The sequence below is a fragment of the Podarcis pityusensis genome (genome assembly GCF_964106645.2).
Source record: "Podarcis pityusensis genome assembly, chromosome: 9".
In the NCBI taxonomy this organism is placed as follows: Eukaryota; Metazoa; Chordata; class Lepidosauria; order Squamata; family Lacertidae; genus Podarcis; species Podarcis pityusensis.
The window spans coordinates 64,388,397-64,413,657 of record NC_138034.1 but is presented as its reverse complement, the minus strand read 5'-3'; the positions used below and the strand labels follow the sequence as shown (position 1 = coordinate 64,413,657).

General features: G+C 45.4%; 1 protein-coding gene across 1 annotated transcript in view; it reads left to right on the top strand.

Moving 5' to 3' along the window:
* The first annotated feature begins 7,770 nt into the window (after window positions 1-7,770).
* The window catches only part of GPAT3 (glycerol-3-phosphate acyltransferase 3), a 30,698-nt gene continuing 13,207 nt past the window's right edge, over window positions 7,771-25,261 (top strand). Inside the window, exons 1-5 of the mRNA XM_081020884.1 lie at window positions 7,771-8,356; window positions 14,614-14,671; window positions 18,131-18,401; window positions 21,837-21,911; window positions 22,615-22,704. Of these exons, the coding sequence (XP_080877010.1) occupies window positions 7,793-8,356; window positions 14,614-14,671; window positions 18,131-18,401; window positions 21,837-21,911; window positions 22,615-22,704 (1,058 nt within the window). The 5' untranslated portion in view covers window positions 7,771-7,792. The remainder of the gene's footprint in view (window positions 8,357-14,613; window positions 14,672-18,130; window positions 18,402-21,836; window positions 21,912-22,614; window positions 22,705-25,261) is intronic.

Here is a 25,261-nt window from a genome sequence, read left to right as displayed (position 1 = left end):
AAAGTGAACACTGCTAATATGTTTATTATAACCATGTGCATGGGAAAGGTGCTGTCAACTTCATGTCGGTGCTAATCTGCTATATATTTTGGAAACCTGTTCATTCTCTGTGCACCTGGGAACCTCTTAAGAAACCGTAACCAAATTTTGCATGGTGTTCTGGAGATGAGGAGCAGGCTTTCATCTACATTTGGGGTGCCATTTTGAATCAAGATGGCGGAATGAACCTTTCAAAACGGCACTGATTTTACCCACTGATCTTAAAACTGCATTTATTTATTTTTTGACTTCTTAGAATTCCAAAGCATTGCTGAGTACAAGGCTGCTGGTATGATTTATTTCAGTTTTACTCTGCAATGGGTTCATTGAACAGGTGGTGGACTCTGAGGCACTGTAAGAAAACCTGTAGGAACTTTTTTTAAAAAAAAACAGTCCAAGGTTCAGAAATAGCAGTTCTTTGGAGTCAGCATTTCCCTCTCACCTAATTTAACAACCAGTTATTATATGATGAGAATGCAGACAGTGCGTGGACAATGACCTTTAGCATCTTTTATGGCAGAGTTTGCCAATAGTTGTGTCATTAAAAGAAGATCACGATTAGGCACATTTTTTTTATAGCTGAATGATAATTACCAACAAGGTTAGAACAATTTTTAAAATTCCACACTGCCTTTACACCTTATACAAGTTTTCTGAAGCAGTTTAGCATACAAACCTCTGCATGTTACTTGGATGTAAATTCAGCTGTGTTCAATGGACCTTACTCCCAAGTAGCGCGTGTTAGGTTTGCAACCTGAGCATAAAAATCCAACCGAAATAAGTAATGATTGTAATCACCGTGAGCTCAGCTTAAGAAAGACAGAGATGTTTTAAATGAACAAACATCAGCAGCAGACGACGCTAGCAATAATTTAAGATGTACAGTGAAAGTAATTGTAACCGGCTAGGCTTCTATTCTCTGCAGAGCTGTTGTTGTTGTTTAGTTGTTTAGTCGTGTCCGGCTCTTCGTGACCCCATGGACCAGAGCACGCCAGGCACTCCTGTCTTCCACTGCCTCCCTCAGTTTGGTCAAACTCATGCTGGTAGCTTCAAGAAACTCTGTCCAGCCATCTTGTCCTCTGTCGTCCCCTTCTCCTTATGCTCTCCATCTTTCCCAATATCAGGGTCTTTTCCAGGGAGTCTTCTCTTCTCATGAGGTGGCCAAAGTATTGGAGCCTCAACTTCAGGATCTGTCCTTCCAGTGAGCACTCAGGGCTGATTTCCTTCAGAATGGATAGGTTTGATCTTCTTGCCATCCATGGGACTCTCAAGAGTCTCCTCCAGCACCATAATTCAAAAGCATCAATTCTTCGGCGATCAGCCTTCTTTATGCAGAGCTAGGTATACAGAGCTAGGTTTACCTGCAGAGCTAGGTATGCTTAAATTCATTGATTTTTAATGGGCTCAGGTGCAGCTAACTCCGTATAGGATCGGGTGTGCATGTTAAAATACTACGCCTGATAGTTGACGCTAAGCATGTTATAGTGCAGGAACGGAGAACATATGACTCTCCTCATGTTGTCAGAAGTGCAACAGCAGAGATCATTCTGTGGGTGACTGAAGGGTTAAGTCAGTTAATCAAGGGGTGGGTGGGTGTTGTGTTGTTTAGCAACCAAGCAGAGTGGCGTGTTCTTTGCTGAGTTAGTGTGTGCTCTGATTGGCTATGCAGTTCTGCAGTTGTCCTTTGTATGTTTGGTTGTTTGCGACCCAACATAATTGACACATGCTGCCAAAACACTTCTCCTGGGTCCCATCTGCACTAAACATTTAAGATAGTACCATACCACTTTTAAGAATCATGGCTTTCCCCCAAAGAATCCTGGGAACTGTAGTTTGCTAAGGGTGCCAAGAGGAGATCTCCATTCCCCTTGTACAGCTCCAGTTCTTATTGTTGACATCCACCTGTCTTGAGAGACAATGGTGTGAACCTCTGGTGGCAAAGTCAAATTGCTGCATTAGCAGAACCAAGTGACCTCAGGGTGCAAGCCTGGGCAGTGGTTTAACAATACAGTTTTCTCCCCAAGACACTCTAGCATGGGCGTAGCCAAGGGGGAGCAGGGAAGGGCAGTTCCCCCCCCCAATCAATAAAAATAAATAAAAATACATAGCAAACTGAGGTTCTTCTCCCCCCCCCCACGAAAGGCCTGCCCCCCCCCCCCACAAAAATCCTGGCTACGCCTATGCATCCTAGGAATTGTAGTTCAGTGAGGGGAATAGGAGTCTACTAACCAAACTCAGCATCCTTAAAACTTCAGTTCCCAGGATACTTTAGGGGAAGCTATAACAGTTTAAAGTGTTACGATACTGCTTTAAATATACAGTGCAGATGTGAATCTGGTTGTGGCGCATGCCTTAAGTGCAAGTTAGACCATAGCTGTCAACGTTTTCCTTTTTTTAAGGGAAATTCCCTTATTCCAAACAGGATTCCTTGCAAGAAAAGGGAAAAGTTAACAGCTATGAGTTAGACCTTTCCAGTGCTTTTTTCTCCTAAAAAAAAATGTTTAGGGGTTACTCTCATTTTCCTACTCATATCGAAATACTGGCCTCCAATGAGGCCAAACCTAGATTCACAAAATGTTTAGGGGTATGTGTACCCCTGCGTCCCCCTAGGAAAAAAAGCACTGGACCTATTTGTGATCTTGCGGATCATAAAACTTCATATTGCGATGCGGAAATAAAACCTGCTTTCAACTGAGGTCATTTCCTTTCGTTTCCTGCTATTATTTCATGTCCCTCAAAATACCTTTCCCTTCCCTTCCCTTGACTAATAGAAAACTCTCCCCAGCAGCTCTGCCTTTGACAAACAGCACAGCTGTTTAAATAAGTGAAACCTGAGCCATGGTAGATAAATATCTGCAAGGCAAGGTGGTTTCCCCTGACAAAGATGTGGGGGCCTTGAAATGTGTCACTGCACACAAGCACAGCAAGGAACACATAGGAATACTGATGGCTCACTGCGGATCAGAGCATGTTTCTGTGACCTTGAAAAGGGAGCTGGTATAAAGTTACATGTTCTCCTCTCTCCCACCCTGAGAAGTGTGAATGGGCGCTCCATTGTCCAGGGGAGTCTGCCCATACTACAAATATTGGATACGTACACATAGAAGAATAATTTATTTTTCTGTCACAGACCAGTTCCAGCCCACATACAATATCAAGGAAATCATAAAACACAATAGGGATACAAGAAACGCCATACACATCTGGACTTGGGATCAGAGACAGTGCTCCTGATCCCCCAAACTGAAGGTGTGTGTGAATGAATTTTATTATTTCGGTCACAGACCAGTTCCAGCCCACATACAATATCAAGGAAGTCATAAAACATGATAGGGATACATTTGAATTTGCAATTAGGTATAACAGGGACACTACAGATATAGCAACAGTTTAAAAAATATATAAATTAAAACTTAGTCACTAACATATAACCTAAAATTATCATTTAAAGCCTTAATCATTATGATAGCACAGCTTGTTCCCTAAGTTTTAATGGCAATCACACAGAATTTGGCTACCCTTAATGTGATCTCAGGATCCTTGTCCTTTACCAGGGATTTTAGACATTGAAGTTCGGATTCATACATACACATACCATATATTTAAAGCACGAGACTTTCCCAAAGAAGAACTATAGTTTACCCTTAACAAATTACAGTTTCAGGATTATTTGGTGTGCATGCATTCTTCATATGGTTTATTAACTGCTTTACCTATCATGTTTGCAGAGAATTCTCGCCACTCAATATTCCACGACTACTGAGCACGCTTAAGCCACACCAGAATTTTATTTTATTTTTGAGCTGCAGGGGGAGGGTGTGTGTGGGTTGTCTGCTTAGTTGCTGGGGTTTTTTTGGGGGGGGGGGTAGATTTGCAAATCGTTGAATTCCACTGAAAATGCTACTACCTCTCACATGTTTCTCAGTGGGGCAGTTCTTGTTGCAATCCTGTCGGCTGGGACTTAACTACAGAAGGACTTACTATAACGCAGTGGGTAAAATGATTGTAATCAAGGCTGGCCCCATATCTTGCACTATCCACACCCTCGATACTTAAAACCACTTCTTTAGTCTGACTGATGCAATAGTTACCCGCATTCATCTGTCACATACTTATGTAATGCGTTAATGCGAGATGTGAAACCCTGCCAATTGCTAGCGTTTCTATTTAGATTGAACTTTGCAACAAGTAAGCACCTAGCCTAGTTCTCCAAAGGGGATGGTTACCTTTTGAACTCTCTTACATATTTAGCGGAGAGGTAGCTGGCTGTTTTAGCCGCTTATTTTGATTTCCCAGCCTCAAAGCCTCTTGGTAGGAACAGGGTTTTCTAGAGGAATGAGGAAAGTCACATTAGCACAGCTGAGCCAAGCAGTTGCTGGACTGAAGCTTCAAAACCCCCTGTCTATTGGCCATATCTGTGATATAATTTTCGGGTTCCGAAGAACGAAAGAGAAGCCTGCTGAATTAGGCCAGTGGCCCATCTAGTCCACCTCCTTGTTTTTGTAGCCGCGACCCAGATGCCCGTAGGAAACCTTCAAGCAGGACCCGGGCACAAGAGCACATTCCCCTCCTATGGTTTTCCAGCAAACCAGCGTTTGGAATCGTACAGCATTGGGAGAGAGAGCATAGCCATCATGGCTAGTAAGCCATTGATATTATCCTCCATGAATTTGTCCAGTCCTCTTTTCAAGCCATCCACGTCAGTGATTACTACTGTCTGCTGTGGCACAGAGTTCCATAGTTTAACTATGTCAGGGGTCGGCAAGGTTTACCTCACCTGGGCCGGTTCACTCCAGCGGAGATGTTGATGATGATGATGATGATGAGCATGATAATTTATTATTTATACCCCACCCATCTGGCTGGGTTTCCCCAGCCACTCTGGGCGGCTTCCAACAAAATATTAAAATACAATGGTCTGTTAAACATTAAAAGCTTCCCTAAACAGGGCTGCCTTCAGATGTCTTCTAAAAGTCTGGTAGTTGTTGTTCTCATTGACATCTGGTGGGAGGGCATTCCACAGGGCGGGTGCCACTACCGAAAAGGCCCTCTGCCTGGTTCCCTGTAACTTTGCTTCTCGCAGTGAGAGAACCGCCAGAAGGCCCTCGGCGCTGGACCTTTTGCTCATCCTGAATCTTCTAACATTCAGCTTCATCGAATGTCCTCAGGTTCTAGCATTATGAGAGAGGCCCTGACCATTTTCTCCCTCCCACCGCACGTGCAAAATTTTATACCCTTGGAAGGGGAAAGGCCACAGCTCAGCAAAGTGATGGATTATAACCCGCTGCTTGTCACTGATAAAGATACAAATGGCTTCCTCCTTCAGTGCTCTAGGATGACCAAATCAAGAAGAATCCAGGATCACCTAACTAGGTTAGAGCTCAGGCAGTACAGAAAGGCATTTAAATGTTCTCATACCTGCAAGAGTATGTCACCGATCATTTTAAGTCAGCTGTCCTGTGTTGCCTAATCATGTTCTTTCAACCATTTCCTCAGATGACACCTGGAGTCAGAGAGCCAATATGCGCCTGAATACCAGGTGTAGGAGGGAAACCAACAGGAGAGTGTGCTGCTGTGCTCATTAAGCATCTGGCAGGTGACAATGGGAATAGGATGCTGGACCAGATGGGCCTTTGGTCTGATCCAGTAATGGTTATTTTTGTGTTTTTATGACAGAGGCAAATCTAAAATTACAGTGAGGTCAAGTTCCTGGGTGACAATACATTTCCTTAAAAAATAGGATTAGACAAATTCATGGGTCATAAGGCCATCCATGGGGGATGCGGGTGGCGCTGTGGGTTAAACCACAGAGCCTAGGGCTTGCCGATCAGAAGGTCGGTGGTTTGAATCCCTGCAATGGGGTGAGCTCCCGTTGCTTGGTCCCTGCTCCTGCCAACTTAGCAGTTCGAAAGCACGTCAAAGTGCAAGTAGATAAATAGGTACTGCTCCGGTGGGAAGGTAAACGGCGTTTCCGTGTGCTGCTCTGGTTCACCAGAAGTGGCTTAGTCCTGCTGGCCACATGACCCGGAAGCTGTATGCCAGCTCCCTTGGCCAATAAAGCGAGATGAGCGCCGCAACCCCAGAGTCCGTCACGACTGGACCTAATGGTCAGGGGTCCCTTTACCTTTACCTTTAAGGCCATCCATGGCTACAACCATTGTAATTAATTATTATTATTATTATTAAATTTATATACTGCCCTATACCTGGAGGTCTCAGGGTGGTTCACAGAATAAAATCAAAATATAAAAACCACGGAATACATAAGCACGACAATCTATGTGAAGACCAGTTGTTGGGAATCTCAGATGGGCAGGGGCGGAATGAGTTGCTCTGGCACCCAGGGGTGGAGTGAGCGTCGAGTGTCCCGGAAGGCGGCGTGGTGATGTCATCCCCCCTCAGGGATGACACCCAGGGCAGGCCACACCCTCAGCACCCCCTTCCTCCCCCAGTGCAGGTGGGGAGACTTGCTACCTCAGCAAAGGCAGTGACGGTCCTGTGTGAGTGTCTGGAGGCAGTTGGAGGATGGATGGTGGCTAACAGAAGTACTGTTTTGGGGGGACAGGAGGCGGGCAGGTGTGGAGGACTCCCTGGTCCTGAATGGGTAACTCTGCCCCTGAAGGACCAGCTGCGCAGCCTGGGAGTCATTCTGGACTCACAGCTGTCCATGGAGGCGCAGGTCAATTCTGTGTCCAGGGCAGCTGCTTACCAGCTCCATCTGGTCCGCAAACTGAAACCCTACTTGCCCATGGACTGTCTCGCCAGAGTGGTGCATGCTCTGATTATCTCTCACCTGGACTACTGCAATACGCTCTATGTGGGGCTACCTTTGAAGGTGACTCAGAAATTGCAATTAATCCAGAATGCGGCAGATAGACTGGTGACTGGGAGCGGCCGCCGAGACCACATAACACTGGTCTTGAAAGACCTACATTGGCTCCCAGTACATTTCCCAGTGTTGGTGCTGACCTTTAAAGCCCTGAACGGCCTCGGTCCAGTATACCTGATGCAGCGTCTCCACCCCCATTGTTCTGCCCGGACACTGAGGTCTAGTGCCGAGGGCCTTCTGGCAGTTCCCTCGCTGCGAGAAGCCAAGTTACAGGGAACCAGGCAGAGGGCCTTCTCGGTAGTGGCACCTGCCCTGTGGAACGCCCTCCCACCGGATGTCAAAGAGAACAACTACCAGACTTTCAGAAGACATCTGAAGGCAGCCTTGTTTAGGGAAGCTTTTAATGTTTCATAGACTATTGTATTTTAATATTTTGTTGGAAGCTGCCCAGAGTGGCTGGGGTATGTATGTATGTATGAATAAATAAATAAATACTATTATTATTATTGTTGTTGTTGTTGCTACTGCATTTAGGGTGTCTGGTTGGCCACTGTGAGAACAGGATGTCAGATTAGGTGGGATGCAGTCGGCTTTTCTTCTGTTCTCCAGGACATGTTGCTGAATACACCTGCAGCTGGGGGGGGGGGCTGACAGTAGTTCCGCCCCCTGCCGCCGGTCTTACTCGCGGCCCCCATGGGTGCCAGCTTGAATAATGGGGGGTGCGACAGGTAATCCAGATCCCGCCCAATCGATCACAGGACGGGGCGCACCCACACTATTTAAATGGCAATGACTGTCAACTGGGGCTAGGGATGGCCGCCTCAACTATTCTATTGGAGTTGGCTCCTATGCTGAGATCACAATGTGGCCGTGAGCGAACAATCGAAGGGGCGGGATCCCGCCGCGCGCCGGAGTTGCGCCTCGATGGCGCGCCCCCAGGAGCCTTCGCAGGGAGACACCCACGCCGCTCATGAGATCGGGGAAGCTCGTCTCTTGCGGGGCTCGGCAGGAGCTCCGCTCCTCCTTGACCAACCCGAGTCCCGGCTCCGAACACGCCTTCCTGGACGTAGTCTCCCTCCTGCCCAAGCGCTCGCCCGGCGGCGACAGCACCCTCGCCAACAGCAGCCTTGCGCCTTGGGCGCAAAGGAGTTAAGTGGGTGGAGCTGCGCCGCGCGGAGAAAGAGGCGGCCTCTCCGGCGCTGCTCTTTGCCCAGCCTTCCCCCGGCGAGCCCGCACGGACGGCTTCCCCCTGCCGAGGCGGGGCGCGGCGAGCCGGCGTCCGGCTCAGGCGCTGCAGCGAGTAGGGCGTCTGGGGAAGCCAGCGCGGCGCCCGCAGCCCTCGGGATGGAGCAGCTCCTGGATCTCCTGCTGCGCCTCTTCGGCTTCTGGTTCTCCGCGGTCTTCCTGCTCATCGTGCTGCCCTCCATCTTCGGCGTGTCCTTGGGGATCTCGGAGCTGTACCTCAAAGTCCTGGTGAAGACCTTGGAGGTGAGTCGCGGCTCTGCGCTGCCTGCGCAAAGGGCGACGCGTGCCGCCCCCTCGGGGCTGCCTCTCCAAAATGAGCAGCAGAGCTTTCCTCCCTCTTTCCCGATCCCCCCCAAGGTAACGCTTCGCCGCCTGCTTTCTCCTTGCTGCGCTTCCCCCCATTCCGCCCCCCCATGCCATAAACAACAGCTGACCTTTCTTGCGTGATTCAGCGGTTTGCAACGCGGAGGAGGGCGTGGACGTCCTCGCACCCGCGATGCTTTTTATTTTTATTTTGCACTTCAATGAAATGGGCCTTTGGGAAGCCCCGAGAGGGTCTTGGACGCGAACAATGGCAGCTCTTTAGGGATCCCCTCCCTCCCTAAAAATCCTAGATTCAGTTCTGCGGAGGAGCGAACGCGAGGCTGACCTCCAATTCGTCGCTGCGCCTGTCATTCAGTTCTCCCAAAAAAATCCATTTTCGCGTTGCATCCCCGGCGTTAGCCAATCGGGGAACGCAGATACGCGCACACCCAAAGATAATAAAGGGCTATAGGCTCGAGAGATGTCTCCTCTGTGTTGTTCCACCGACAGGTTAGTGCATTTAACCCGCCCCGCCCCCATAAAATACGCTTTATGCTTATTGATTCTGCTTTGTTGTGAGATTATGTTGGCTTCACTCTAGAGATGTCTGCAGTGCCTGGGATAGTTTCTTCTTATGGGGGAAAAACGGCCTACTGGTCTTATTTAAAAGCCTGAAGGACATCCGTTCTCCCCCATGCAGAGCATCTGGGATGCATCCTTCCCATTTAGTGCCTCTACCTCATTTTTGTGTGATTTCTGGTTTCCTTGTTTTTCTAGAGGTTGGTTTTATCCTTATCCTCCCTCCCTGATGGTTTGGGCTACAGCTCCCATCACTGCTGGCTGGGGCTTATGGGAGTTGTAGTCCAAAACATAGGGAGGGCACCAGGTTGGTTAAGGCTGGCTCTCATGATATATATATTAAATGCTTTGGACACTTATATATATACTGACACACAATGGCAGAGTCAAGCCAATAGAAGAAAAGATTGATGGTGAGCCTATTCATGGAGCAGGTAAAGAAAAACCTTGTCTCCTCTTAACAAAATGCATAGTTGTTGCGATGGTAAATTCAGTCGCTTGCCAGAGCCACCCAGCCTATTGTCAGCAGCTCCCAAGGCCTGTTGACATCCAACCACCATGTGTAGAATGCAATTGCTCTCCAGAGACTGAAATCTGATCTTCAGGAGCACGACTAACTCAGCGTCCTCTTCTTAAACCGTCTTGCTTGCCTTTCATCGTTGGAAGATGAGTTATGGGATCTTGTTTTATTTTGGACTTGCATCTGGCTATTAATGAATCTTGTTTGTTGGGCAACAAAACCAGGAACTTAAAGGAAAAGTGCTTAAAGCAAAAGGAGAACAATTTAAGGCTGGAGGTGGACATAAAGAGTTGCCCTTTGGACTCCACTTACTGACTCATGGTGGAATAGCAAAATACTGTCCTGCAATATTTTTCTTCATCCGAAGCAGGTTTTAATTAACAGTGCTGGGAGAGAGAATGGGCTTTATTGTCCTTCTCTCCCTGTATAAAGCTGCCATTCAGTTGCCTTAGACCCAGAATCGTGCTTATACTCTTGCGATGAAGTCCTAATTCATCATGCAAAGGGGTTATGCCCATAGTCAGTTTTGTTCTTGGTAAATAACGCAAAGGATGCTTCCAGACTGTCGCTCCTTTTGGGTGGGATTCAGTCACATACTGGCCAATTCAGGTTGTGCAATGAAAGCTGATTTGGAGCTCTCTTGACAACAACACTGCTTCCCCAAAAGGCTGGTCATTTTGCAGTGAGGGCATGGTGGGAAAGTGTGGGATGAAACTTGCTTGATCTAATCTCCCCGCAAATTGTGATGACTGCACAATAAACAGGTCATCTGGAAAGGGACCTTGGAGTCACAGCTGTGGTCTGCTGTGTGAAGTTAGTATTGCAAGTTGTGGCATTTCATGAGCATAACAACTTCATTGCACTGAATCTTTCACTGAAGATATAGGGTGCCTTTGTCTTGCATCAGCTGCAGCATACATAAATATGCCTTCAAGAGCATCGTTCAGAGACCATAGGTAAAGGGAACCCTGACCATTAGGTCCAGTTGTGACCGACTCTGAGGTTGCGCGCTCATCTCGCTCTATAGGCCGAGGGAGCTGGCATTTGTCCGCAGACAGCTTCTGGGTCATGTGGCCAGCATTACTAAGCCACTTCTGGTGAACTAGAGCAGCACATGGAAACACCGTTTACCTTCCTGCCGGAGCGGTCCCTATTTATCTGCTTGCACATGATGTGCTTTCGAACTGCGAGGTTGGCAGGAGCAGGGACCGAGCAACGGGAGCTCACCCCGTCGTGGGGATTCAAACCGCCGACCTTCTGATCGGCAAATCCTAGGCTCTGTGGTTTAACCCACAGCGCCACCCACGTCCCTTCAGAGACCATATTGCTGTACTAAACTTCTTAACATTGCTAAACATCATGACATTGCTGGATCTGAAGGCCTTGTCATGGAACAGTCATAATTAAATGCATTCAACCACTGTCACAAGTTGGAGTTTCCACACCCTGAAACCATTTATCGACTAGTGCTGGGACATTGTGATCCAGGCCTTGGACACATAAACATACATAGCTGTTCTGTTGAGATCAGTGGGGCTTTCATTCAAGTCAGTGTGCTTAGGATGATTATGAAGATGATTAATTTTGTATACCGCCCTTCATCACAAGGTCACAGGGCGGTTCACAACATAAAAATACACAACTGTGTTGGAGGTGACAAGAATTAGCCAGATGCTGTTCATCACAGGGTCGACTATGAATAGTAGAGCCTTAAAAACAATCGGCTGTCTCTGTTTACTTTCTTCATGGGGTTGCTATGAGGATAAAATTAGATAGCTCCATAATAAGCATCCCTGGGCTCCTTGGTGGAAGAAAAGTAGCGGATACTGCTTTGATTCCAGGACTCAACACAGCTAAAACAAGCTAGCTGAGAATGAGGGCGAGACGGGGCATGTCAGTGCAGAGGGGATCCTTGCTGGATCGTGCCAAAGGTCCAACTAACCCAGACTTCTGCTCCCCAATAACCAAGGAGAAGCCTCTGGAGAAGGACACAAGCAGGGTTTGTAGGACAGTAGAATAGGAGGCATGTGATTGATTAGTAGAGCCACCTCCTGGTTCACCAAGAAGAGGTGAGGTTCGCAGGTTGAACCCCTAATATCGCCAGGTAAGAGGTCCCCTGCTGAAATCCTGGAGGAATGCTACCTACTAAGCTCGATGGAGATCGCCGAAGAATTGATGCTTTTGAATTATGGTGCTGGAGGAGACTCTTGAGAGTCCCATGGACTGCAAGAAGATCAAACCTATCCATTCTTAAGGAAATCAGCCCTGAGTGCTTACTGGAAGGACAGATCCTGAAGCTGAGGCTCCAGTACTTTGGCCACCTCATGAGAAGAGAAGATGCCCTAGAAAAGACCCTGATGTTGGGAAAGATTAAGGGCACAAGGAGAAGGGGACAACAGAGGACGAGATGGTTGGACAATGTTCTCGAAGCTACCAGCATGAGTTTGACCAAACTGCGGGAGGCAGTGGAAGACAGGAGTGCCTGGCGTGCTCTGGTCCATGGGGACATCACCCCACACAATGGTGGGTAGCCACGATGGCTGTGTTGTACCTCCACCATTGGAATACCAGGATTTGGGAACTGCAAGGCAAGTGAAGAGAGTGTTATTGTGCTCAGGAACTGCTTGTGGGCTTCCCACCATAAGGGTTTGGGTAGCTATTGTGCGGGACGCAGGTGGCATTGTGCCAATCTAGCAGTTCGAAAGCACATCAAAGTGCAAGTAGATAAATAGGTACCACTCCAGCGGGAAGGTAAACGTCGTTTCCGTGAGCTGCTCTGGTTCGCCAGAAGCGGCTTAGTCATGCTGGTCACATGACCCGGAAGCTGTATGCCGGCTCCCTCGGCCAATAAAGCGAGATGAGCGCCGCATCCCCAGAGTCTGCCACGACTGGACCTAATGGTCAGGGGTTCCTTTACCTTTAGCTATTGTGCAGTGTTCAAAATTTGGCAAGCACATTTTACACCTGGCTTTCGACCGCTTGTGGCCAGGTGAAGATGCCTGGGTACCAGCATGGCGCCTGACATCTCCACCATCTGGGGATCATTGGATCTGTTTTCACACACTAATACCCCATCCTATAGAATTCTATCAGTTCTATTTTATCTGCACAATCGGAATGAATTTCTGAATCCAAAATGCTTTTTCTGTGCAGCCTGAGCAGGAGCAGTCACCATTAAGAAAAAGAGGTCAGAACAGGCCAATATATATATGTAGACTGTCCCTGGATCAAGTAGCTTTTCTTCTTTTAAGTTCTTAAAACTCTTAACCTAGCTCAAGGTTGTCATCGGAACTAGCCTAGCCAGATGTTTAACTGATAATCACAGTCAGTCAACCATTTGAAAAATAAGAATTTAGAGCCGTCTTGCCCCAAAATGGCAACATCAGTTTTAGTTGAGTTGCTGAAACCTATTTGATTGGAACTGGTTTGCGTCATCTGTTCCTGTGTACTCTGTGGTGATTAAGTTATTATAGGTGTTAGGTGTTACCTTGTTGAAGTAGTCTGTTGTTTGAAAACCAGTAAGATTACATATTACTACTACACCTTAAAACCTGTAATTATATTATACAGTTAACAGGGATGAGGATCACATGTTACAATCTGCATGCAGGTTTCAGATTAATTTCTACTGAGAAATGCAATCAAAAGATGTCCAGATATTTGCTTTAAAAACTGCCAGTGAGGAAGGAGATTCCAAGCAGAAGTGTTGGTTTCTCAAGAACATCTTTCTCCCTCCTGCTCTACTTCTTCCTCTCCCCAAAACATGAACATATGGGAGTTGTTGGCGTGTCTTTCAATTTATCATATCATTGTTGACATACATGAGCGGGAGAACCCTTGAGTAGGTGCTGCTGGCTGTTTTTCAAGCTCTTTCCTCAAATCCATTTATAGATCCATCTTCAGACTATTTATCTTGGACTGGTAGTTTAGAGCTCATACCTGGATTGCAACCAGCCATGCCGCAACTCCCTGTCCCTATAGGTGATTGGAGCAAATACTGTTTAGTGCAGAGGGGTAGGTTCTTCATTAGAAGGCTTGAAGTTGAGGCTAGATACCACCTTTTGAAGATGCAGTAGAAATTCCTGGACCAACAGGAGGTTGTTGCTAGCTGCCACAACTTTGATTGGTTGTGTAGTGCTGTCACAGGCGTGTGATCCAACCGATCTATGTGGGAAGCAGATTTCTGCTGGCTGCGATGCTCTACTTGCAGAAGTTTCTTTTGAGTTGGGCTGTGGTGACAAGCCTATAGATAGGAAAAGGCAGTGAGCATGAGCTGGGGCTGAAAGAATTGTTTCCTATGAACCTGGCTTGGCATATCTACCTGGGGTGGTGGTGGGAGGAGAATGGCTCTTAATGTCAGAAGAATGCTGCCGGTTCAGGGGCAAATGCCCATCTAGTCCAGCACTTTGTTCTTACGGCGGCCAAGAAGATGTCCATGGAAAGCCGGCAAAGAGAACAAAAAACTTAAAAGCCACATTGACAGGGCTTGAGCTAGATGACCCTTGACTTCTCTCTAATTCTTTAATTCTGTGGCACAGTAGCAATTAGAATATGATTGAAGGTGTGGTGCTGGTTTTTTTTTTGTATGGAAAACTTGAGAATGGGGAACTGAATGCTCAAGTACAGTAGCTATTAGCGCATTACCAATACAGTATTAATTCAAATAAGTATATCTCTTAAGGCAACTCTTAAATGGATAATAGTCACCATAAAAACATACATACAGTCATACCTCGGGTTAAAGTAGCTTCAGGTTGAGCGTTTTCAGGTTGCGTTCTGCGGCGACCTGGAAGTAACGGAACGGGTTACTTCCGGGTTTCGCCGCTCGCGCATCAAAATGATGTCACTTGCATGCGCAGAAGCGGCGAATCCAGACGCGCAGACACGGGTTGCGTTCTGCTCAGGATGAGAATGGGGCTTCGGAACGGATCCCGTTCGCATCCAGAGGTACCACTGTACCAATAAGATGTTAGAAATGATAAAAGGATCTCTTGCGAGCATCTCTTGCAACAACAATATTTGGATCAGGAAGATGAACTAAATCAGAATTAATACTGCACATTTGCCTTATCTGTCCCTTTTCTTCTTTACAAAACAGTGGGCCACGCTGCGTATTGAGAAGCAGAGAGAGGCACAGAGGCTTCCTTCTTCAAATGGTAAGGGTTTTCTTAAAAATTAGAACTGTTGCCCCATTATAACAAGAATGGCTGTTTGGAAGGGGGGGGGGGAGAAATGGTCCTGAAATCTGATGTAAAAATCTTACAATACTTGGCTGTCATCTAATGGTAGAGACACTCATGTGGGTCCATCAAGGGTGTTAAACCAAGTCTTCTGTATGGGGGTCTTGATGTGATAGTCCTGGAACCCTGATTGCCTGACCCACAACTGCCTGTGTTAGTCATTTGGGACGCATAAGTGTGGCTTTTAAGTAAAACAACTTTTGCAATGTTTTCCTTCCTGGATGCTTAGAGGAGGTTCCTTCTTGCCCCAGGTGGCTGTTTACAAGCTTGTGCGGATCCATTTGGTTCACGTTGCCCAAAGACAGTGGAAATTTTGTTCACTAGTTGCCCTTCCTTTTTATAATTTTGGAAAGTGATGCTGGATTGCAAACTGAGCCCATGTCCCCTTTAGTAAATAAGGCCTCTATGTCAGGTTTGAGAAAGAACAACTCACTTCATCCCTGACCATTTGGCATGCTGGCTGGGGCTCATGGGAGTTTGGAGTCCTTCAATATTTGGAAGGCTCACAGCTTAGCCACCTCTGATGCAGATGCACCCACTGGGTTCCAGGTAGCTTTAATTAGGAGATTAATCAATCAAACAAACATTTTGTTGATTAATTGGTGTGGTAGGTGTTAAGGTTGGGCTCAAGCAAACATAATACAAAATTATGGTTTCGGCACTACATAGACTAGCCTTGGGGGACGCGGGTGGCTCTGTGGGTTAAACCACAGAGCCTAGGACTTGCCGATCAGAAGGTTGGCGGTTCAAATCCCTGCGACGGGGTGAGCTCCCGTTGCTCGGTCCCAGCTCCTGCCAACCTAGCAGTTTGAAAGCATGTCAAAATTCAAGTAGATAAATAGGTACTGCTCCAGCAGGAAGGTAAACAGCGTTTCCGTGCGCTGCTCTGGTTCGCCAGAAGCAGCTTAGTCATGCTGGCCACATGACCCGGAAGCTGTACGCTGGCTTCCTCAGCCAATAAAACGAGATGAGCGCCGTAACCCCAGAGTCGGCCATGACTGGACGAAATGGTCAGGGGTCCCTTTACCTTTTTAGACTAGCCTTGAAGAATTTGTGTGCTTCTTGCACAAAGCAATTCCCAGTCTTGGTCTCAGGCAAACCATAGTTTATTTTTTCCAAATGACCAAACTATCGTTTGTGCTTGCCTGCAAACCAAGACCACAGGTTTGTCAGTTTGGTACAGAACACAGTTTTGCACTAGGAGTGGAGAGATGCGGATTCGAATCCCCGCTTGGCTGTGAAGCTCGCGGTGTAGCTTTGCACCAGTCACCTTTTCTCAGCCTATCCTGTCTCATAGGGCTGTTGTGAGAATGAGAATTGGTGTGGCAGAGAAGAGCCATAGATATTCCCTAAGCTCCTTTGGCGGGAGGGTGGCATTTTTTAAAACAACAACATAGTAAGTTGATTAAATCTGTCCTTTATCCGATTTATTTTACTTGCTCTGGTATCTTTAGTTGCAACACATTTTCCCCCCACTTGATTCCTTTGCACTTAAGGAAAGGTGGTTGCTTAATACAACTTCCATTTAACCAAGATTTTGAAATTGTGGTTTCAATGCTCAGCGGTTGTCAATAGGCCATGGTTGACCGGGTGGAAAAGAATTACGCTGCTTTTACTTTTGTCGTCACTAGCTTGAGGTTTTGAAGACTTCTGTTGTTACTGCTTGATATCCCTACCCCACCCAGAAGAGGATAAAAGGAGGGTGGATTCACTTCTCTGAATGTTTCTTTTACCCCTGTGCTGTCTTTGCTTCCTGCTTCCCTGGCATCCCTTTGAGGCTTGCTCCAGTTCTCTCTGCGAATGTGACCCCTGCTTTACTCAGTGTTGCACCTCCTTCTTCTATAGCGCATTGTTAGCTAAAACGCCGCCCCGGGCTTGCATAATTCATCACTGTCAGGCCGGCCTCGAGGAACAAGATCTGTGGGGAGTCTCTTCCCTTCACCAGCTGTTGACTTGGAGGATTGTATTATTCTCTTGAGACCACAGAAACAACTCTTTCATTCCCCCCCCCCGGTGCATTGCATTGGGGACCTCGGGTTGTTCCAGAGTTGCCCTGTTATCTCTCCTCCGGTTTGGGTTCCAGCGCACTGGGCAATGGTGCGGCAGCCAGAAATCCAGCCCTTCCTCCTGACTCAGGAAAGATAGTAAATATGTAGTTATCAGGAAAACAAAAGCTTCACTTGCTGAAGTGAATTTTCCCAATTGCCGCAGGTAGATGAACAGATGGGGAAGTGGGTGGGTTCTGCTTGAAGCAGCCATGATTTTACCCTGGGGGAAAGCAGCTGACAGGTAATTGAGGGAAACACCTTGTTGTTGTTTAGTCGTTTAGTCGTCCGACTCTTCGTGACCCCATGGACCAGAGCACGCCAGGCACTCCTGTCTTTCACTGCCTCCCGCATTTTGGTCAAACTCATGCTTTTAGCTTCGAGAACACTATCCAACCTTCTCATCCTCTGTCTTCCCCTTCTCCTTGTGCCCTCCACCTTTCCCAACATCAGGGTCTTTTCCAGGGAGTCTTCTTTTCTCATGAGGTGGCCAAAGTATTGGAGCCTCAGCTTCAGGATCTGTCCTTCCAGTGAGCACTCAGGGCTGATTTCCTTTAGAATGGATAGGTTTGATCTTCTTGCAGTCCATGGGACTTTCAAGAGTCCCCTCCAGCACCATAATTCAAAAGCATCAATTTTTCAGCGATCAGCCTTCTTTATGGTCCAGCTCTCACTTCCATACATCACTACTGGGAAAACCATGGCTTTAACTATACGGACCTTTGTTGGCAAGGTATAATTATTATTTATTTATTAGGGCCACAGCAGAATATGCCCATTTTCAGGTCACTGCCTCTGATATTCTGTAGGGTGTGGCGTCATGAGTAGAATTTTCCCAGATTATCTAAGTAATCTTACAAGTCTACACAGGGGCAGGTGGTCTTTTAGGTAGCCAAGCACACTGGAAGTGCAATCCCCACTCAACGGAGCAAGCCATTAATGTAGGACCAAAGCATCACCTCTACCTCCACACTCCCAATCAATTTATGCAATTGGTTATTTGAAAGCTGGTATAGCAGATGTGTTGCAGAAAGCTGATGATGGATGAAGTAATTCCAATTGGTTTCAGCCAAACCACATGTGGGAGCAAGGCTTTCCCGCCCAGGGAGTCACCGGGCTAATGGGACTTTGGCAAAATTATTTCCTGCTGATCTCTTAGATAAAATGGTGACGCCCGATCCCTTTAATGGCAGGTATAAACTGACCTTGTGGAAATGGTACCAGGTGTTGCCTGGAACTTGTGTTGCAGATAATTGACCTGCCTACTGCCTGGCTTCATTTTCTCATTGAGCTATAATGTGCTTTTTATTTATTTATTCCCTACCTGAAGTTATCATACAGAGGGACCAGACCACCATGGAGAAAGCCATTGCTGGCCTGCGCCATGGGGACTTTGAGCTCTCCGATGTGTTTTACTTCTGCAAAAAGGGGTATGAAGCGATTGTGGAAGATGAAGTCACCCAGAGGTTCACCTCGGAGGAGCTGGTCTCCTGGAACCTCCTCACCAGGACCAACGTCAACTTTCACTACATCAGTTTACGGCTGACCATCGTGTGGGTCATTGGCGTCTTTGTGCGCTACTGTCTCCTGTTGCCTCTTCGGTGAGCCTGTCTCTGTGTGTGGACGTAGGAAGCTGCCTTTAAACAGAGTCAGGGCGTGGGCCCATCCACGTTCACCATTGTCCACACCTTGAGTAGCCAGTGGGCAACCTCTCCAGACTATCTATCTATCTATCTATCTATCTCATCTAAAATTTAAAAAAATCAGTGAAAAAATAATGTGAAAGAAAAGAAAGATGAATAATGTGAAAGCAGGGTGGATTTGATTTAAATCAAATCAATTTACAGTGGTACCTCTGGATGCGAATGGGATCTGTTCCGGAGCCCCATTCGCATCCTGAAACGAACGCAACCTGTGTCTACGCAGGTTGTGATTTGCCGCTTCTGCGCACGCGCGTGAAGTCACTTTGAGCATCTGCACATGCGCGAGCGGTGAAACCCGGAAGTAACTCGTTCCGTTACTTCTGGGTCGCCGAAGAGTGCAACCTGAAAACGCTCAACCCGAAGCTACTTCAAGCAGAGGAATGACTGTAAATCATGATTTAAATCGTGGTTTAAATCACTAGTTAGTAAGAGAAGCCAAGTTACAGGGAACCAAGCAGAGGGCCTTCTCAGTAGTGGCACCCACCCTGTGGAACGCCCTCCCACCCGATGTCAAAGAGAAAAACAACTATCTTACTTTTAAAAGACATCTGAAGGCAGCCCCGTTTAGGGAAGTTTTTAATGACTGATGTTTTATTGTATTTTTAATATTTTGTTGGAAGCTGCCCAGAGTGGCTGGGGAAACCCAGCCAGATGGGCGGGGTATAAATAATAAATTATTATTATTTAAATATTTTTTTTTTACAGAAATACTCATTCTTGCTGGGATAATCTTAATGTTTACAACAAGATGAAGGTCTCATTTTTGGAATAATAAATTTTCAGAGTAGTTTTTTCAGTTATATCAGAAATTACTGATTTGGTTATGCTATTAGAAATACATAGACAGATAACTTATTAAACCTCACAATAATTTCATAATTAACTGTTTATATTTGGACAACCTTTCTGCCGTACTTTATTAGAAGGAGAGAAAAAATTCATTTCCTTAATAACAATTGAAACTATTTATTTAACAAAAACTGATTCTGTGTATATAAATTTGCAAAGGAACAATGGGATTAAGGTTTTTCCTCAACTCTGTTATGTTTATTTTATAACATTTTTCCCGTGAAGGAAAGGCATGTTATCTCTGCAGACACAAATCCACACTTTTGAGTCTTGCAAAAACAAGCATCTGCGATAATATTGTTTCGTTAGAAAAACTGCCCCAAATAACCTTACAGAAACCTCTGGAAGAGCATGACATTGTGAATGGATCAATGGAATTCATTTACCAAAAAAATTAAACATTGCATATAAAGTCTCATGCTACATAATTAAAAACAAACCCTTATTTCCTGATGAATAGCCTTTGGGCTATAATGTAAATTAACTAGAAAACTATCTTTAGAAAGATTTTCCCTCCAAAAGCATTTAATTTTAAGAAGTCGGATTTAAATTAAAAAATGAATTTTTGGATATATGTATTTTTAAAATCATTTATATTTATCCACCCTGTGTGAAAGGAAAGAAAGAGAAAAATCCTCCCATTTATTCAGAAGGAACCAGTCGAGCTTTAGCAGTTTTAAATGAGCAAGGGCCTGGTGCACAAACGCTGTTCTCTGCTCAACTAGCCCCTGAGAACAAGCCCAAACTGCATGCCAGGCTGAAGGTTTATGTGCAAACCAGCACCGGTTTCTTTTTTAATAGAGTGGATTAACAAGCCTAGCTGCGACTTAATGACATGGCACGTCTATTTGGCAAAGGGCGGTAGCTCAGTGGCAGTGCACTTGATTTTCCACACAGGCGGTTTCAGGTTAAACGCCTGGGCTGGAACCATGGAGAGCAGTGGCCAGTCAGTGTTACCAATGGCCCAATGTGGTATAAGGCTATGTTGTCCCTTGGCTTTCTGGATGATTCCTCCTGCTGGCCTCTGAAGCCCGGCAAATGCTCTCCTTTGCTATTCTCTGTCACTGGGGTTGAGCTGAGATGGACCCTTGGACTCTGCAGGAATGCTGCAAATAACATACAAGCTTGAGTTAAGTATTATTATTAATTACACTAGTGGCCAAAATGGTGGAAACCTTTTGGGAAAAGTGTATTTCTGAGGTTTGATGGCTCACAACACCACTTTCTTTTTGAGTAACACCATAAAATTATATATCAATGGAAAGATAATTTAATGAAGAATGTAATGCAACAAAGTTTGCTCAGTTATCTGTATTCTATCAAAAGTTATAGCCAAATAACCAGAAAAAGGAAGCATAAGTTGCTTAGGTTGATATGCAGTATATAACCAATGAGTATGAGTGTTTAGAGAGTCAATCGGGTTTTGTGAGCCATCAAACCTAGCAATGCTTTCCCCAAAAGGTTCCCACAATTTTGGCCACTAGTGTGTATCCCAGCTTGCCTCCAAGAAGCTCAAAGTGACAACATGGTCCTTTCCCTCCTCATTTAATCCTCACAACAACCTTGTGAGGTAGGTAAGGCTAAGACACAGTGACTGGCCCAAGGTCACCCAGTGAGCTGAGTGGGGTTTTGAACCCTGGTCGCCCAAGCCCTACTCTGACACTTGGTGTTTCCTAAATTTGGGCCTTCAGCTTTTTTTGGACTACAGTTTTCACCATCCCTGACCACTGGTCCTGCTAGCTAGGGATCATGGGTGTTGTAGTCCAACAACAGCTAGAGACCCAAGTTTGGGAAATAGTGCTCTAAGCACTAATCCACACCACAATACGTGACCCAAGCCCTTGCCTGAAGACACACGATGCAGTACTTTGCTGTAGCCAAGGTGGTCAGTGCCTGGATGGGAGAAGGATGATGATGATGATAATAATAATAATACTACAGTGGTACCTCGGGTTAAGTACTTAATTTGTTCCGGAGGTCCGTTCTTAACCTGAAACTGTTCTTAACCTGAAGCACCACTTTAGCTAATGGGGCCTCCTGCTGCCGCCGCGCCGCTGGAGCATGATTTCTGTTCTCATCCTGAAGCAAAGTTCTTAACCTGAAGCACTATTTCTGGGTTATCGGAGTCTGTAACCTGAAGTGTATGTAACCTGAAGCGTATGTAACCCAAGGTACCACTGTAGTAGTAGTAGTAGTAGTAATAATAATAATAATAATAATAATAATAAATATATTATTTATACTTTGCCCATCTGGCTGGGTTTCCCTGTGAACCCAAGTATGCTACATGGTTATGGATATAGTTACATTTTAAAAACTCATCAGGAGACCACAAGTATGCACTTTAAGGAAGTATTTCTCTTCCGATCAAACTTGTTTGTCAGGATTTCCAATTGCAAATTATCTGAAGGTGCTCCAAGTAGGATCTGACGGTCTTGAATGGATAATGCATTTTGGATTTTCCCTTCTGTTTTTCCCCCCCAGGGTTACCTTGGCACACATTGGGATCCTTTCCATGATTTGCGGCAGCACGCTGGTAGGCCAGCTTCCAAACGGGGAGTAAGTGGATATCCTTTGCATCAGTAGCTTTGGGAAAAGAAGAGGTTACGAAACAGAAAACAAAACTCCACCTCCGCCTTGGGCCAACCTCTTGCGTCAATGCAAGCTGTTTCTTAGAATTATTGGAATGCCTAATTGGCAGCTGGGATTCGCATAACGTTGTGCTGTGCGAAGCTTTATAATCTTGTGGGAGCAAGTTTCATTATGCGCTGTGTAAAACTAATGGCCCATCAGTTTTGCCAGAAAAGTTCTTATAAACATACGTGGCTGTGTTTATAAGAGGGAAAGCAAAGGGGCAATCTCCATTTACGGAGACATTGAAATAACAAGCAGAGAGATGGGAACCAACTGGCGACAGAATCTTAGAGACTTGGGGTGTAAAAGTAATTGATAAGGGGAGTGCGAGAAGAGTGAGAACTAAGTGGGGAGCTGCTGGATTTTGTAGAGAAGAGGGTGTCCATTATTTTTGGGAGGCCACTTTCCCAAATCATCCATTTTCTCAATATGTATCTTTATAGACAGAGCTACTGAACTGTTTATTCTTCAGCTTGTTTGGAATGCTGACTCCTCTTTTGCTATCAAGAAGTTGAAATTAGGTTGTGATGTGTAAATAACCAGTGCTGCAACTCTTAGATTCTGGAAAATGTGGACCTAATTTAGATTTCTAAGGCTGCTGTTACACCCAGTTTTTCCTGTTTTGCAGAACGAAAGACTGGCTGAGTGACCTTGTCCACCTCACCTGCTCCCGGATCCTTGTCAGAGCACTTTCTGGCAACATTTATTACCACAACAAGTGAGTGAAAGAAAACAAAACCCCTTCTCAGGACAGAAGTTAGATAAGTTCTTTTCTGATGGTGCCAGGTAGATCAAGGTGTATTTTGTTGCTGCTGCTGATGTACACATCAGGCAGAATCAAGTGGTAGAATGAATTGTACCACCAGAGTTTACAAGTCCGGGATCACATCTTTTTAACATTCTGTTGCGTAAAAAACCAAAACACCTCTGCAAGTAAACTGCTAGCACAGCAAGGAATGGATGGCGCTTCAACTCTTTTAAGCTGAAGTGCTGTTTGCTTAACTTAAAGTAAGTTTTGTGTGTGTTTTTGGGCCCCTCCAGACAGGTGTGTTGTTTTTGCAGGTACATTCTGCACTACTTCTATGGTACATCAGTAGTTCCCTAGTTAATGGTGGGTTAATGCTGGGCTGTCCACACATTCCTTCCACTTGTGCAATGCATTATTGTACTGCATTATTGTACTTTTGCGCTGGAGCACAACACATCTGGGACAACCTGTCCATCCGTCCCCAGTACATTTGTGGTCTAAACAGTTACAGAATTTTTGTGGGAAGCAAAAGGGCAGCCACCAATTTGAAACAAAGAAATTATGTCCACCCTAAAATCTTTGCAGGCTCAAATGGTATGCAGAGTGGGATTGCACATAACTGCCCCTGAAAGCATCATGAATGCACAGTGAAAAGGACGCTTGGAAGGGCCTGTTGTGTTTTGTTGTGAGATGGATTCAGAAACTTCATTTTTCCCCAGCTGTCTCAAGTGGTACAGCCTACTCTGTCATCTCTGGGCTCTGTAACCTGCATGATGCTTCTGCCCAGTAAGAAGAACAGGGCTTATCTGGGCTTATCTTTCCCTTCTCAGATGTCAGCATCCTCTTCCGAGTATAGTCTGTGGTCCTTTGGAAGGGGCAGTGGGTAGTGACATGAAGCAGGGCCTTTTTGGTGGTGATGCCTTGACTTTGGAATGCTCCCAAGGGGGGGGGGAGACTTACCCAGTAGCTATTAATAACTTTATCCCCCACGAAGTTGTCTGAACCTCTTTAAAAGCCATCCAAGTTGGTGGCCATAGCTACTTCCCGTAGGAGTAAGTCCTATAGTTGTAACTATGCACTGTGTGAAAAAGTGCTTTCTTCTATCTGTCCTGAATATTCAGCTTCACCGGATGCCTGAGGATTATGAGATAGGGACAAAAACCTTTCTCTATCCACTTCCTCCACAGCATACTTAATTTTATACAAGTTTTATCATGCCCCCTCTTACTTGACTTTTCCTTGAGCTGAAAGGTCCCACAAGTTGTCTGTGTAGTGCCTGTGTGTGGGCCTTCTGGGGGTTAAAGACCATTAAAAAAATGCCAAGTCCAGAATACAGAATACAGTGGTACCTCGGGTTAAGTACCGGAGGTCTGTACTTAACCTGAAACTGTTCTTTTTTTTTTTTTTTTTTAAATGATATTTATTAAGATTTTCAAAAATACAGAAAGTAAAGATTAAAATACATTCAAAGCCTTATTTTCATACATCCACTTTCCGGGACTCCCCCCTTCCCCCACCCCTACCATATTCTCCTTTCATATTGTTGGTTCCACAAGCTCTCAGTTCTAATTGAAACTTAATTTGTTTAGACCATTATTCGAATTTAAAATTTATACACTCCTCATCAATACCCCTAATAAAAGACAAAAGTTCTCTCCCCAGGGCCCACCCCATTTTCATTCCACAATTTCCCTTTTTTTAATGATAAGGACACCCCACACAATAGAAATATAAGAAATAAGAAATAAAAAGTATAATAGATGAGAAAGAGCTCATTCAGAAAAAAAAGTTGACAAGCCTTTGGATTTTAGTTCTCCCCCCCCCTGTCCCCGGTTTAATTTCCCCCTGACCACCAAACCATGTTATCTGCCTGGAATTCTTAAAGTCCATAAATCACCTATTTCCCCCAACTCCTTGCTGGCTTTTTCTTTTTATAATTATTTTTTAAAACATTTAACTTCAAATCTTTAATAAAACTCCCCCCATTGTTCTTTCCAAGTTGTAGTCCAGTTTCCTCTTGTTCCGCTGCTGAAACGTTCTAATTCAGAAGCTTAGTAACTCTGCAGGGATTATTGTTATTCAGGAACAAAAACTTGCGTTCAGTCCCTTCCTTTCTTCAATAGAAAATTCTATTGTCTCCTTTAGCTGAACACCCTGTAGACAAAATATTATTTCCGTTTTGCAGCTTTCCCAGAAGATAACCAGTCCTGTAAAATTCCAATGGTATTTTTCCACTTACGACCATCTTTGTAGTGTCCCGAAATTCCTCTAGGGGGATTGTTGTAACTTTGTTTTCTCTAGTCCAAAAGTCCGATTGTTATCCATGTTTTCGCCATTTTGTATCCAAGTTTTAACGGGTTATAGCAAATTGTAACAAATTTAACCAGCAAAGTTCTCATAATAAAATCCTCTCTGCTTTCCGACTTTGACAGCTACTTTGACAGCTGTCAAAATCTCCGACTCTTTTCACCAGGCTCTCTCTTCAATCACCCCGGTTCCCAGGGGGGGGGGGTTACATTTCCCTTCT